Source organism: Emydura macquarii, unplaced genomic scaffold, assembly GCF_026122565.2.
Source record: "Emydura macquarii macquarii isolate MOO-44397 ecotype Brisbane River unplaced genomic scaffold, CSIRO-AGI_Emac_v2 contig_3249, whole genome shotgun sequence".
Taxonomy (NCBI): domain Eukaryota; kingdom Metazoa; phylum Chordata; order Testudines; family Chelidae; genus Emydura; species Emydura macquarii.
Window position 1 is genome coordinate 679,254 of NW_027133386.1, and position 15,814 is coordinate 695,067.

At 50.7% G+C, this 15,814-nt stretch overlaps 1 protein-coding gene and 1 pseudogene across 1 annotated transcript; both read right to left on the bottom strand.

The window, feature by feature from the left end:
- Positions 1 to 1,834: 1,834 nt before the first annotated feature.
- LOC137142768 (olfactory receptor 14A16-like) lies at positions 1,835 to 2,770 on the bottom strand. Its single transcript, XM_067532223.1, has one exon. The coding sequence runs from the start codon at positions 2,768 to 2,770 to the stop codon at positions 1,835 to 1,837; it is 936 nt and encodes a 311-aa protein (XP_067388324.1).
- Positions 2,771 to 9,391: 6,621 nt separating this feature from the next.
- Positions 9,392 to 10,429, bottom strand: LOC137142823 (olfactory receptor 6M1-like; annotated as a pseudogene).
- Between the last annotated feature and the right edge of the window lie 5,385 nt (positions 10,430 to 15,814).

Sequence of the window (15,814 nt, forward strand, 5' to 3'; positions counted from 1 at the left end):
GGGACCCCGGTGGAATGACGCTGAATTGAACCAGCTGGGAAACTGGCCTTTCCTTTTGATTCGATCTCCCCCTCGCACTGGCGACCGATGGATATTAGCCGTTTTAGAAAGTCCCACAGCTTTGCATCTGCAGCCACCCGTTCATGGAGCCAGCGTCAGAGAGTTCAGGGCCAGAAGGGAGCAGCAGATCATCCAGTCTGCACACAGAGCAGAGCAGGTGAGCCCCGCGGCAGAGCAGACTGGTACGTGCCAGAGACAGAGAACAGGAGGGGCCGAGGTGCCCAAGTGTCTGAGCCCCCACGATGGCAGGGAAATCATTAAGTGACACACACCCAGAAAATCCTGGCAAGTGACCCGCGCCCCATGCTGCAGAGGAAGCTGAAAACCCTCCCAAGCTCCCTGCCAACCTGAGCTAGGGGGAAATTCCTTCCCGACCCCACATGTGGTGATGGGTTAGACCTTGAGCATGTGGGCAAGAACCAGCCAGCCACGCACCTGGGAGAGAGAATGGTTCAGAGCCACCTCAGAGCATGGGCCCACCCCACCCGATGTCCCATCTCCTGCCCTGGTACTCGGAGACTTCAGAGGAAGGAGATAAAAAGCCCGCCCAGAATGCATTGAAGGGGGAATCCCCTTCCTGACCCCTCTCAGTGGCCAGAATAAACCCTGAAGCATGAGCATTAGGAACATAAGACATAAAGCAGACGTGAGTCCCGCCCCTCACCATCAGAAGTCACCCTGACCTACAATCGCATTCATAAATTTGTCCGTCTCTCTCTCTCTCTCTCTCTTAAAATTAATTAAGTCGTTTTCCCCCCCACAACACCTGTTGGGAGACTACTCCAGAACCGCACGCTCTGGTGGTTGGAAACCTCCCTGTGATTTCTAGCCAGTCTCTGGATCTCTCACACTCCCAAAGGGACACGGAATGCAGGCTCACACTGCGCGGCTTCCTGCCCATCCAGTGCTTAAACCACAAATGGCAGCTTATGAGCCGAGAAGGCTTCATTCTTCAGTACACAGGCTCGGGCTTGAAAATCTAAAACCCTGGGTGCAAATCCCTGCAATGGATCCCTGGGTGCAAATCCCTGGGTTCAAATCCCTGCAACCTACCTGTGGCAGACGGTTGTGATAGAGTTACACATAGAAGCACACAAAGGAGCGTGCTGCCCCCTCCCTCCTCACACACACAACTGCCCCACGTATACACAAACAGTGCAGGGTCCGGAGCGGCTCCAGGGTAACTGAGATCAGAACACGGCTCTAAAGGTTCATCTGCAAAGTGAGAAGCCTGCAGCAACGTGGAGAAATGTGGCCACTGAGCAAGAAAGGCACATGTCGGAGCTCAGCTGGTCTGAACTGACCCAGCTCCATTAACGCCAATAGTCCAGATCCCCAAATGGCGACACACCCCCTGAGAGTCAGCCCTGCTCTACTGAAGAGCTGCTCTCACACACACCAGTGTAGCAGCAGCCTGACTCCTCTGAGTCCAGCTAAGCTGCTTCGGATTTACACACACAAGGCGAGAAATCTCCAGCCTTGTCTTTGAGGACCATGAAACAGGTAGAAGTGGCCAAGCCGTGCGCCAGGTACTGCTCCGGCAGAGACTGAACGTCTGATTCTCCTCTCCTGCACAATTTACACCAGTGACGCTCTGCAGCCGGGCCAGATCTTCTGCTTGTGTAAATGAGCCCAGCTACCTTCACGTCTGTGGGGTTCGTCTGGGTTTGCGTTAGTACAAGTGAGCTGGGAATCAGCCCTGTCTGAGTGTGAGCTGTCATGCATGTCATGGACTTTAACGGACGGGAAATGTCTATTGGAGAAAGGTGGACAATTAATTCTGGGTGAATAACCTCCACCCAGGCAGCCTCCTCAGGGCATCTTTGATTTCCTTGTTCCTCATGCTGTAGATGACAGGATTTATCAGGGGGGGCACCAGGGAATAGAGAACAGCCACGGCAAGATCCAGAGCAGACGGAGAGCTGGAGGTGGGCTTCAGGTAGGCAAAGACGCCAGTGCAAATAAACAAGGTGACCACAGAGAGGTGAGGCAGGCAGGTGGAGAAGGCTTTGTGCCGGCCCTGCTCTGTGGGGATTCTCAGCACTGCTCTGAAGATCTGAACATACGACACAACAATGAAAACAAAGCAGCCTAGGTCTAAAAGGGCGCTAACGGCAGTAGCACCTGTTTCGCTCTGGTACATGTGGGAGCAGACCAGCTTGAGGAGCTGGGGGATATCACAGAAGAACTGGTCCACCAGGTTGTCTCCACAGAAGGGCAATGCAAACGTGCTCCTGGTGTGCAGCGCGGCGCAGAGAATCCCACTGATCCAGGCCCCGGCGGCCATCCGGACACAAGCGCTCCTGTTCATCACCCTCTCGTAGTGCAGGGGCTGGCAGATGGCGACGTACCGGTCGTAGGCCATGACGGTGAGAAGGTATAAATCTGCTGTCAGGAGGGAGAGGAGGAAAAAGACCTGGGCAACACACCCAGCATAGGAAATGGACCTGGTGTTCATGAGGGAGCTGAGCATGGATTTGGGGAGGGTGACAGAGACGGAGCCGAGGTCCAGGACAGACAGATTCAGCAGGAAGAAGTACATGGGGGTGTGGAGGTGGGGGTCGAAGGCTATGGCCAGGATGATGAGAAGGTTCCCCAGCAGCGCTGCCAGGTAAATCACTAGAAACCCCACGAAGTGCAAAACCTGCAGCTCCCGCACCTCAGAGAATCCCAGGAGGAGGAACTCGGTCACGGTGGTTCGGTTGGACATTTCCTTCCTCAGGACCCCGGGTGAGGGCTGTGGAGGGAAAGACACAAGCGAGGCCAGGCTGAGATCAGTAAAATAACTCTCCTTTTGTCTAAAAGCACCTCCCCTTCCTTGAGTCAGACCTTTCGCTTCTGCAGGTCGGTGTAAAATGGGAACGGGGGTGGGGAAAACCCCACTGTCTCCACCAGAGCTATTCCTTCTTTACACGGGGGTGAGGGACAGCAGAAGCAGCCCCATGGACTCCCGTGGGGTTACTCCTGGGTTACACCACGGTGAGGGAGAGGGTAATTAGGAACGACTGCCACCCAGAGGCAGGGAGCTCTGGATACCGGCGTCTAAATCTTTCTAGCCTGGGTTTCCTGAGGAGAATCTGGGGCCCGGCTGCCCACATCTGCTGCCGGGGCCCTGCTGTGAATCCGGGCTAATTTCACTGGAAGCCAGGGAATGACTCCGCATTTATACTGGTGTAAACGGGGGCAGCGTCTAGCACGGAGGTGACTGAACCCAGTCGCCATTACGCAGTGAACTCGTCCCCGTCCCCCGCTCTGGCCGTGGTTCCACACTCACTGCAAGAGACTCGTTCCGGCCCCTCCTGCGTCTCTAACCTCTCACCTAAACCCCCTCCCCGAGCTTGGCAGAGAACCAGGAGTCCTGACTGCCCGTCCCCATCCCCCCTGCTCTAACCACTAGCCCCCACTCCCCTCCCCGAGCTGGGAACACAAGTGAGGGGTTTTCCACCCCCAGAGCCCTCCTGTAACCACTACCCCAGGCTGCCTCGCAGCCCCTCTCTGCCCCGTGACGCTCCAGGGCCATCGGCACTGCCGGCTGAGAGCGACAGCAGAGCATCCTCGGCCAGCGAGTGGGAGGGGAGCCATGCTCAAATCCCTTCTCATGCTCAGTGCGAGGGAGGAATTGAACCTGGGGCTGTCACATGCCAGCCGAGTGCCCTAGCCCCTCAGCTTCCAGTTATGTGGGAGGGGGCAAAGAGGGGAGGGGGCTGGTCCACGGTCCATATGAGAAACAGACCCACCAGTTCTGGGTCCTCTCCACACTGGACTAAACGTCCTCCCAGAGCTGCACACGGAACCCAGGAGTCCTGGGCCCCGGACCCCTGCTCTCACCCACCAGACCCCACGCCCTGCACAGAAATCTGACAGACTGCGCTAACGGCAGACATAGAGATACGGAGAGCGAGGACCAGACACAAGCAGATGATGACGATACGAGATAGCTAGACGGATGAGCTAACAACAAACCAACAGGTAAGAACAGCACACAGAAACACAGAACTAACAGGTAGAGAGAGAAGTAAAAACAAACCGATAGACAGACACACAGAAATAACAACAAACTAATGTACACAGACGGAAAAGTAACAGCAAGCTGAGCAGTTCCCCCATTCCCCATAGGAGGAAACTGAGGCACGGATATTCTGCCCTCTCATTCCAAAGGTAACTGCTTTCGGCTCCCTCACAGTCCCATGGCCCAAACTCAGCTGAGAGTGAAACTCTGGAAAAATACAGCTCGGCGTTTACAGTCTTGTCTGTAAAATGCCACTCTGCAGCCCCCGATAGATTTCACTGGAAGAGCAAACTCACGGGGCTGGCCTGGGTGGCATCCTCCCCGAGTGAGATGGCTTCTCTCCTCCGGCTACAGACAGCTCCTGGTTATCTCTCTCTCTCTAGCCCTCCATCCATCCGTCTCCCTATTTAATGCCCCTGTCGCTGTATTAGGAGAGGCCATTTCCCCTCACACAGAGGCTGAGCTGCGGGAAATGCACTGAGATCTGTGCTCTCTGCAGATGAGCCGTGTGTCAAAAACTCCGGTGCTGCGGGAAGGTGATTTATCCATGGCTGTTTTCTAAACGCTTGTGGGATTCACTCCCTGGAGCCCCGCACAGCCCAGAAGCAGCGGCCCAGAGCAACAGTTAATTTAGTTTCCAGAAATGACAATAATCACAGTTACGAGGCGGCAGGGTCTAGAGGAAACACTGGGGAGACAGGCCTGTGCTCCAGACATCGGGCTGTGACCTGCTGTGTTACCTTGGGAAAGTCATTCCATGGGGCTGTCTCCCCCTCTGGCAGTTTGTCTGTCCTTTCTGTTTAAATTGTAAGCACCTTGGGGCAGAGACTGTCTCTTACCCAATACAGTGGGACTCTGGTGCAACTACCATATAACTAATGTGTTTATTTATTATTATTAAAAAGCCAAGAGCCAGTGTGTCCTGAGCTCTGACCCGAATATTCCTCTGGCTTTGTTCATCACTTCACCGCTCCCGTCTTCAGCTTATCGGCTGCCGAGTGGGGATAATCATTACACCTGGAAGACAAGTCCTGATGAGTGGAGATGCTCAAACAGATCTTCCTGTCGAAACGGCTTTTTGATGAAAAGTGACTTGTCCTTGAAAATAATTTTGGTGTGGAAAAAATTCCATTTTGGACTCAATTTTCTATGGGTTTTTTTTGGTGCTGGGAGGGGGGGGGGGTTTGGTTTTGGCTTTGATTTTAGGTTTATGAAAACTGGAAATGGAAACCCTTTTTTCAGGTGTTTGGGGCAAAGTTTTCAATATCAGGAATCTTTTCCCCAAACTAGAACATATTTACCATCACATGGGATTTTTACTAGAGAATTTACTGAAAAGTTAAAGCCTGGGAAAGAAGACGGGTGAGAGGGGACATAACAACTTTCAAGGATATAAGAGGTTGTGACAAGGAGAAGGGAGAAAAATGGTTCTTCTTAACCTCTGAGGACAGGACAAGATGCAATGGGCTTAAACAGCAGCAAGGGAGGTTTAGGTCGGACATTAGGAAAAACTTCCTGACTGTCAGGTTAGCTAAGTGCTGGAATAAATCACCCGGGGGAGTTGTGGAATCTCCATCACTGGAGATTTTTAAGAACAACTTAGACAAACCCCTGTCAGGGATGGTCTAGATATTACTTAGTCCTGCCATGAGGGCAGGGGACTGGACTCGATGACGTCTCGAGGGCCCTTCCAGCCCTACGATTCTCTGAAAACCAGACACTTTTCAGTCTCCGGATTCATATTTTTGCCCACTCCCCCATCCGAAACCCAACATTATGGAATGTCTCTATGAAAACAGAACCATGATATTTTGCACAAAATGATCGTTTTCATTTTTTATTAGCTTTGACAATGAGTAATTAAAACTAAATTAAATGCATTTGAGTTGATCTGGGTGCAACATTCATTGCAATGTTATTTGACAAGGTCCGTTTGTCTAGGAACTGTACCTGGGTCAGACTTTTGGACCGTCCCAGCCCGTATCCTGTCCCTGACACTGACCAGCACCAGCTGTTTCAGAGGAAAATCTAAGATGCCCCATAGAGGATAATTCTTGAATAAACCCCCCAGCTACAAAACAGGGAATAACTGGCTAGGCGGTCGTACTGCTGAGAAGGATCTGGGGGTGAGAGTGGACCACAAATTGAATAAGAGTCAGCCATGTGATGCAGCTGCGAAAAAGACTAGAATCATTCTGGGGTGTATTAACAGCAGCGTTGTATGTAAGACAGTCTCCTGGTCTACTCAGCACTGGCGAGGACCCAGCTGGAGTACTGTGTCTGGTTCTGGGTGCCTCGCTTGAAGAAAGATGTGAACAAACCGATCAAAGATTTAGAAAACCCAACCTCCGAGGACCAGTTAAAACACTTGGGCATGAGATATGGCTATAGATATACACAGAGACTAAATGGGGATCAATGTTGGAGAAAATGTGGTGGAAGTGGAGATCTGCTGCATGCATGGTGGACATGTCCAGTCATTAGAGGGTATCAGGAAATATCACAGATGGGTGGATATTTCTGATCAATAATCATTTGGAGATCCTCCTGGGACTTCCCCATAGAAATGGTCACACAAAAGGAAATGAAAAAATAACCAATTATCTGCTCGTAACTGCAGCCTCTCCAAAGAAAAATAGTCCAACCACTGAGGAACGGTTCAAAACAACACGGCAGGTTGTGGTTATGGAAAAATTAACACATCAATAACATGTTCAGCAAAATAGAGAGAAGGCAGATAGATATTTGGGTACCTCTTTTTCAGTATGCAACCTACAGTCACCTCCAGAAAAACAAAACAAATTAACCAAAAAAACACGGGCACACCTGTCCACTTGTTTTGAATATGAACATTTAATAGACATGTTAAATATGTGTACATAGAGATCTCACTCAATTTAATACCCTCACCAGAAATGACATAGGACTTGTAATGATGCTCACTCTGTACTATGTTAACACCTTGTAAATAGAAAGCTCTGTACTATATTCCTGTATTTATTTATGCTGGGATTTTCAGAGTCAGGCACCCAAATCCCCACGGGTTCAGTGGAAGCCGGGTGCCTAGATCTCTTGGGTTCCTTTGAAAATCACAGCCTCATTGCTGTGAATGAGTTTACCCAGAAACTCTGCACAAGTGACATTCCTTCTCACTCGCAGCAGAAGAACCACTCTGGTAGCATCTGCCCTCATGTCTTCACTCCAACCCAAATTCCTCACGCTGAGCGCTCGTTCCACTGGACTTTCTTCCCAATACACTCAGGGAAAATTCCACTCACTTCAGCAATTCAGCCTGAACATACATTTTGCAGCTATTAAAAAAACCAAAAAGACGGAGCTCTTCACCTAAGGGGATTTGAACACTCAGTTCCCATTCATTATACTCCAAATATCTTAGGATAGGTCACACCACCATGGAGTTAGCTCTGGTTACTATAGCTTCAAGATCAACAGAGTGAAAATCACCTCTGCTGTTTGTCTCAGATTTAGAGACTAGGAAGAGTAGAGGCCACAGATGCAGTCACGAGAACAAAGTCTAGTCTGTACTATACATTTTATTAGCGGAACAAATAAGGTTATGAGTACCCAGGCCCATATAACTCCTACCAATACCCATGCACAAGTTATAAATAGAGTCACGCTCCTGTCCTGGGAGATATTCTGATGGATTTCTCACCAGCTGACCATCATTCGGGGATAATTCCTGGAGGGGTTGTTCCCGTGGCTGTTCCCACTTTTTCCCAGACAGGGAACCCTTTTTTATACTTTAATTCTGACTCACGCCACCTAACACCCTCTGCACGTCCATGAAGGTGTCACCCCTTTTCTCTGCTTCCACACGCCGTGAAGATTGGGGTGCCCTGCTTTTCATAGGCCGTTCGTAGTTCCTCGTGTCTTTGTGGCATTTACACAACAGCACGTACCCTGTGGTCAGGACAGGCCTTTAAAGATGTTACAATAAGGCACTCCGTAGGCTAGAACAACGCACTGAGGTTGATTTTCCGCAGCATCAGCTACGGGCACCTTTTTGCAGAAGTCTTGTGATCTTTACTGGCGCAGGATTATTCTTCGGTCACGTGCTCACGTCAAACCTTCTTAAAGGCACGGCCTAGTCTGGCTAAACCGAAATCTTGCAGGGCTCAGCCAGTGGGCTTTGAATTTCAGCCGGGCTTTATGTGTATACCTAATGCATATTCATTACTCCCAGATACTTACTGATCTGTTTGATCTATTGATGTCCATAAACCTACAGCTGACGTCTACTCAGCCCACAGCAATCACACACGACACATCACACAAGTTGGTCATAGCGTGACACTGCACACTCATCAAATGAACTAATGGGTTACAAGGTAACAAAGAAGGTCAGTCTCTGTCTCCAAGAGCTGGGATTATCCAAGGGCACTCCGTTTCATTGGGATTTGGGTGCCTAACTCCCTTAGACCCGTTTAAACGTGCTAAGCTGGTGTTGAACAGGACACAGCGGGCAGATGTGACGGGCAAACCAGCACGGGGCAGTGTCTCGAGGGGCCATATCAAAATCAAGAGAATTTAGAAGAGAAAGGAACGTCATTTGGACGCTGGCCTCGCCCGTGTCAGATGGGAGGGACTGGGGGGCATCACGACAAAGGTAGGTTTTAAGAGTGGATTTAGAGGCGGTTACAAGCCTATTTCCCATCCCAAAAGGTTAGCAAAACAAAATAGTCACTTTAATCGTCTCTGCCGAGGTGAAGGGAAAAGGCGAGGGCCAGGGCCCGTGTCTTCTCCCTCTCACATGCCATGTGGGTCAGAACCCGGGAACAGAACGAGGAACTTGTTTATCTGATCTTCGTTTGCTTGGTGTGAGGACAGGCGGGGGTAGGGTCCTGGGGAAACAGGGCTGGGACTGCGATATGGACCCATATGATGCTAAATCTCGGCCTTCTACAAGGCATCAGCGAGTCCCCAAGGCAGGGATATTTCCAAAGGGTGCTCAGGGACCAATTCCCATTGACTTTCAATGGAAGGTGGGCGCCTAACTTCCCTAAGCGCCCTAGGCTCCCAACTCCCATTGGCCTTCAATGGGATTTGAGCACCTAATTGCCTTAGAGTCCTTCAAAAACTCCTAGTCCCCCGGGCCCTAGGCCACTAGAAAACGCTAGACAGTTCTCTTCACTTCACTTCGCTTCACTTCACTTCACTTCTCCTTCTCAACGCTCTTGCATTCTCAAGCAACTCCTTTATCGCCCTCTGGCTTCCTCTCCACCCTCTTTCCTGTGTGTCCTGCATGAGGGGGGCTGGGAATGAGTCCGTCCCGTTGCACTGAGTGGGGGAGCCGGGCTTTCAAGCGCTCGTCGGCAGGGCAGCGCCCATCCGGCCCATCCCATCCCTCAGCACCTCCTTCACCGTCTTGTTCCTGAAGCTGTAGATGATGGGGTTGAGGAGGGGCGTCACCACCGTGTTTAGCACCGTGGCCGCCTTGTTGAAGCCCCCGGAGGAGCTGCCGGTCGGCTTGACATAGATGAAGATGGAGCTGCCGTAGTAGAGCCAGGCCACCGTGACGTGGGAGGCGCAGGTGCTGAAGGCCTTCCGCCTGCCCCGGGCCGAGGGCATCCTCATCACCGTGGCGACAATGCGAAGGTAGGACACGGTCGTCACGGAGACGGAGCTCAGGAGGAGGAAGGAGGAGAGGGCCAAGTCCAGGGCCCGGAGGAGGCGAGTGTTGGCGCAGACCAGCTGGAGCAAGGGGCCGCTGTCGCAGAAGAAGTGGTCGAGGACGTTGGGCCCGCAGAAGGGCAGCCCGGCCTTGAGCACCGTGGCGGTCGAGATGGAGAGGAAGCTGCCGGCCCAGCAGGACAGCACCATGGCCAGGCAGACCCTGCAGCGGGTTGCAGATGGCCACGTAGCGGTCCACGGACATGGCTGCCAGCAGCAGGACCTCGGCCGAGCCCGCCACGAAGTAGACGTAGCCCTGGAGGGCGCAGGCCGGGAAGGAGATGGTCTTGCGCTGGGAAAGGAGGAGAAGGAGCATCCTGGGCGTGACGGTGGTGGTGATGAGCAGCTCCAGCAGCGAGAGGTGGCCGAGGAAGTAGTACATGGGCGTGTGGAGGCGGCGGTCCAGCCGGACCATGAAGACGACCAGGAAGTTCCCCACCAGGGTCAGCACGTACATCACGAGGAAGAGGAGGAAGAGAGGCAGCTGCCCCCGGCCGAGGCTGGAGAAACCAAGCAGGACCACTTCGGTGATGGCAGCTGACGACTGATTCCCTGGGGTCCTCCGAGCGGAGTCCATTCAGCCTGGAAGTGAGAAGCAAAGGACTGGCAGTCACTCCTCCGGGAGGGAAATCAGCGGGCCGAGCGGCAGTCCGCACGCTACACGGCTGCTGCGTGGGGGGTTTGAATCCACACCACGGAGCCGGGACAGGGGGGCATTAATCATTTTTCAAAACTAAAAACGTCTTTCCCTACCCCCCCAACGTTATCTGCCTTTTTGTTAAACGCAGAAATTCCAGAATTGCGGTTCTTTCCCCCCCCCCCTTCTCCCTGCTTTTTTCCCCCGTTTCTTTGTTTGCCACTGAAGGCGGTCCGTTAAATGCTATGGACCTTGCTCATTTGACTTTCTGATTTTTCTTCCCCTGATGTTTGTGTTTCACCTTTGCCATCTTTCGCAGATGGTCGGGAGCCCTTGACCCCAGCTCCCCCACTAACCACACGACCATTCTTCCTGTCTTAGGGGCTCCTTCTGCCCCGATGTTAATTTACCCTACGACCTTGGACGGGTCACTTCCTTATTACCGCTTGGGTGAGAGCTTTGGCAAACTGCCTATAAATCAGGCCCTGGATCAGCCAAGCACGTACCTCCGGGACACATTATCAAAGGGACTGACTGGGATTTTCCAATACTACTGAGCTAAAGGGGAAGGCTGGCACCAGCATAGGGGAGGATAAACTGGCCGTGGATCAGCTTAGGCTGGTATGAGATGGTTTCAGGAACAGCCTCCAACAGGAGCAGTGCAGGGCAAACACCCTAACGCGTTTGAAGATGGAGCTTGAGAAATGTCTGACCTGGAATAAAAGCTGGGGTTGCCAGTGATAGCCGGAGGCTGGTCTCCGGGACCAGTCCTATGTCCCATGGGCCTACCCCCGCTGAAACCTACAACCTCAGGAGCAAGAAATTCAAGGGGATTTGGCACCTTCTTCCCTTAATCTCGTTCTCTGGGGCTGCAGGTCCCAGTCTTACAGTGTTGACGTCAGCTGGTGAAAATATTGTAGCCAGAATCGGCCTTTCTTCTTTTTCTTCTTGTAAAGAAATGTTTGCAACAACATTTCAGTTTTGTTTTCTCTTTGTTTCCCAGGAAGGGGGATTGATTGGCAGTTTGCCGTCTTTTCTTTTCTTTTTCCCCCATATATTTTGGTGACAAAACAAACCAACAAAAGTGATTTCGCTTCCAGCACAGATTTGTGTTTGTCATTGATCAGTTCCATTGGTAAATTTGGGGTATTATTTACTTATTTATTCAAATTTTAAATACATCTATAAGCACCTGCCCAGCCCGGTGCCTCTCCCATCAACGAAAAACGACAACCCAAACGTAGACAACGGACTTCCCAGCAACAAACCCGCGCTCCACGGGACATTCAATGAACTCGGAAGGTGGGAAATTCAGAAGGGATGACAGGACACAGGAGAGGGTGCAGGAAAGGGCCCCAAAAATGGCTCACGGGAGGCAAAAGATGCATTTCAGTGAGAAACTTAAAGAACTCAATCTGCTGAGTTTATCCAAAATAAGATTGAAAGGTGACTTGATTAAGATGTATAAATTCCTTTATGGGGAGAAATAAATGGGTTCCAAAGGGCTCCTAATCTAGCTGAGAAAGGAATAAGAAGAACCAGTGGCTGGGTTAAAGCCAGACAAATTCACCTTGGAAATAAAGCACACAGCTTTCACCTCCGAAACAAACTCCAAAGGGAAGTGATGGATGCTCCTTTTTGTGCTGTCCAGCCGGACTGGGTGCATTTGTGGAAAGTGCTTTAGCCAAATATAAGTTATCTGGGTAAACAGAGGGGTTACTGGGTGAAATGTGGAGAGAAATCCACAGCAACCACCTTCATTGTCCCTCACTCGAACCTGCATTTTTCATGCTACCCTGGGTTGGCGTAATACACCCGGCCAGGTCTCCTCTTCGACGCTCACCCTGGATGATGAACAGCGCTGTGTGACCAGCCCTTGTGCAGTTGCCAGTAACCCTGTGTCGTTAATAATGCAAAGTTCCCCCTGGATGTGAACACATCCACCCACAGACATTTTCTTTAGACGTAAGGTGCCAGCACAGTTGTCCTACCCAGCAAGTCTGTTCTTCAAGCAGGTGCTCGGCGATATTCTATTCAATTCTATTTAGGTTCTTCTACTGCCCCCATCACTGTAGTATCTGAGCACCAGTGCCCGTGACATTTGAACTATAGAAGACTCTTCATTAGCTATTGGCAGTACAGAGCCTATGACACACAGCTGAGCACAGTTTTAAAAGTTTGAGATTTCTTGTAAATTTAACCTTAACTCTGAACTTGGCTGTGTAATCCTCAGTTATTTTGCGGGGCAAGCTTAGAGATTTGTGGACTTTCTTTCTTTCTTTCTTTCTAGTCATCTAAGGATTTTGGCTTGGGTTTCCAGAATGCACCTAAATCCCATCGAAAGTCAATGGAAGTTGGGCATTTAATTGTCTTAGTCTCCCTTGAAAACCCTGCCCAAAAATCTGCAAGAACAGCCATTAATACCTGAGCTTTTCTTATCCCCAAGATTACCTTCTGGTTCAAAAACTGAAGGCAATGATCAGAGGTGGCTGAACATATTCTGTTGATATGACTTTTGCTGGAAAATGGATTTTTAAATTAAATGGAAATTTTGGGGGAAAAATTCTGTTTTCGTCAAGTTTGGGGGGGGGGAGGGTTTGTAAAAAGACAAACAAATTTAAATTAAAATCTGAAAATTTTCCAAGAGTAAAACTTTTACAAAACCAGGAAATACATGTCAAAATTTTCTGTTTATTTTCAAGAAACAACTAACCTGATTGTGTTCTGGTTTTGGCTACGGAATCTGAACATTTCCTATGCCAGATTTTGACAAAATGAAAAAGAAAATTATGGTCAATTTGTTTTGGAGGGGCTGTGGGGACATCAAAATACTGATGAAAACCTGAAATTCTTTATAGAAATATTCTGACGAAACAAAAATCTATATCTATCTATCTATCTATGTATCCATGTATCTATCTATCCCCATACACACCCACTATCTATCTATCTATCTATCTATCTATCTATCTTTAACTTCCAGCCATTGGATCGTGTTGGACCTTTCTATGCTAAATCGAAGAGTGTGTGATTAAATATTTGTTCCCCACGAAGGAATTCATAGACTGTGATCACGTTAGCCCTTTACCTTCTCTTCATGAAGCTACATATATTGAGCTTCTTGAGTCTATCACTGTAAGGCAGGTTTTCTAAGCCTTTCTCATGGCTTTTCTCTGAACGCTCCCCAATTTATCAGCATCCTTAAATTGCGGACACCGTATTTCCACAGCGGTCTCAGCAGTGCCAAATACTGAGATAAAATAACTTCCCCACTCCGACTCGAGTGTCCCCTGTTTATACCCCCAAGGATTTCATTAGCCCTTCTGGCCACAGAGTCGCCCGTCCTCCCAGTCCAATCAGTTACTGGGATGGGAATTTCTTTTCTAGCACTTTCATTTCAACTCACTGAAAATAAACCCCGAGGGCCGGATCCTGCAGCTGCTCGGTGCAGAGAAATCCTGCGGAAGTCAGCCGGGGTTCAACACGATTGCTGGGTCCTACGTTTATCTGCAACACACCCGGGGCTCAGAAGCGAGACAGAAAACTGCAATGCAGGGGTTACTTACAGCGCGGCAGCTCAGCGGGATAGAAAAACTCTGAGGCAGGACATGGCTGTCAGGATCTTCCAGGCAGACAGCAAGTGCTGGTCACAGCTGGGACAATCCACTGCCGCCTGCATGTATGTTGGATCTATCTGTCCACCCATCAGCTCGGCACCTCGGATCAGCCTCCGTGTCTCTGAACCGTGTTATTTTCTGAGCGGATGGGTCTCCATTCAGCTGCAAGTGCACCACAAACGACCGGCTCGCTGGGGCAGGCCTCGGATGCACCCGGAGGGGCAGCGTGTGCGGCGGGAAGCTAACTCGATGGATTTGGTCTTCAGGGCTGCCAGGCCAGCCCTTCTCGCCTCGAAAGCAAACCGCAGCTTTGCTCTATCGAAAACCTGCACCAGCTAAACCCCCCCAGATGGTGAGCAGAAGCTTCAGAGATTGGTGGGATAGTTAGATAGATAGGTAGATAGATAGATAGATAGATGGTGGGTGTGTATGGGGATAGATAGATAGATAGATAGATAGATAGATAGATAGAAGGGGTGTATGGGGATGGATGGATGGACAGATAGACAGATGGATAGCACTACTGAAAGGATCCTCACCTAAAGGACCGGGACCCAAGATTTCTGTCCGAGAACCTATGGGCAGAACAGAGAGTCCCGCTGGCGTATCTCCCTGGCTAAAAGCTTCACTGCAGTGGAATGACTCCAGCCTCGGTGGAGAAGACTCAACCCCTCCTTTATTAACCCCGGCAATGAATGTCTGGTGCTTTTCAGACACAGCCACCCGCTCCTGGGAGTGAGCCTCCCGAGGACGGTTCCCCCCAGCGCCACATCAGCTCTGGTTAGAGACACCTGCCCCGCCGAACCAAACAAGCCAGCTGAGGGCTCCCAAAGCTGCCCGGGGCTGGCCGAGAACCAAGACCTTGCGCGCTCCTCCGTGAAAGAGAAGCACCCGCCTGAGAACTGCCCACCGCCCTGGCGGCCAGGGCTCGGACGGAGGAGACGGGACCCCACGTTCCAGGTTCTCCTCGCTCTGATTTGGTGCCCTCACCACCAGGCTGCGGTCCGTCTTTCCAGCCAATCCACAGTGAGTGAATGAAGCGAGCCGGGACAGCGCCGGCTGGAGACACTGACCCAGCAGGCATGTGGGGGAGCCCGAACCCCGGCCGCTGTCGCAAAAGGAGAGCAGATTCTCGCAGCCAGACTTCCCAACCAGCCACAAATAGGGCTTCTGAATCCCCACAGAAGCCAGTCCACAAACACACACAGCCCCTTCACTGCATTCCAGCTCCAGGCTCCCAAATCAGCACCAGGTCCAGTAGAGAGACCAGTTCTTTAAACTCTCTGCTCTTTACTACAAAGGTTCCCTCTGACCCCACGGGGTCAGCCACAGCACCAGAGCAATGTGAGTTTGGATCTTACCCAGAATCCCACGCTGCCAGCCAATCCTTCAGTAACTGACACTGAAGGTTTATTGTAAAAGGAAAGAAATAAACCACGAGAGAAATGTTACAGGGTCAAAGCAAATCAGACACATACAAGTGATTGGAAGTCCAGGTACAGCAGGTTTCTGGAAGAAGTGTGGGGTTTGCAGGTTTGTACAGTCCCTCTGGAAAGTATCCAGTACCTGGATGGGTCTCAGCCCTTTGTTCACAGCTTCAGCTGCAGATGGCTTGATCCAGAGGTAGATAGGTGCTGAAAGCTAAACAGGTTTGACGACTGAAGACAACCTGGTTTCCCAGGCCTCCGCCTTATAAACCCTGTGGCACCAGCCATGCAGTTAGTGGGGTTTTACCTGAACCAAACTGGAGTCCAGAGTCACATGAGCCAGTTCTGGTGGCTTATCAGGCATATCTCT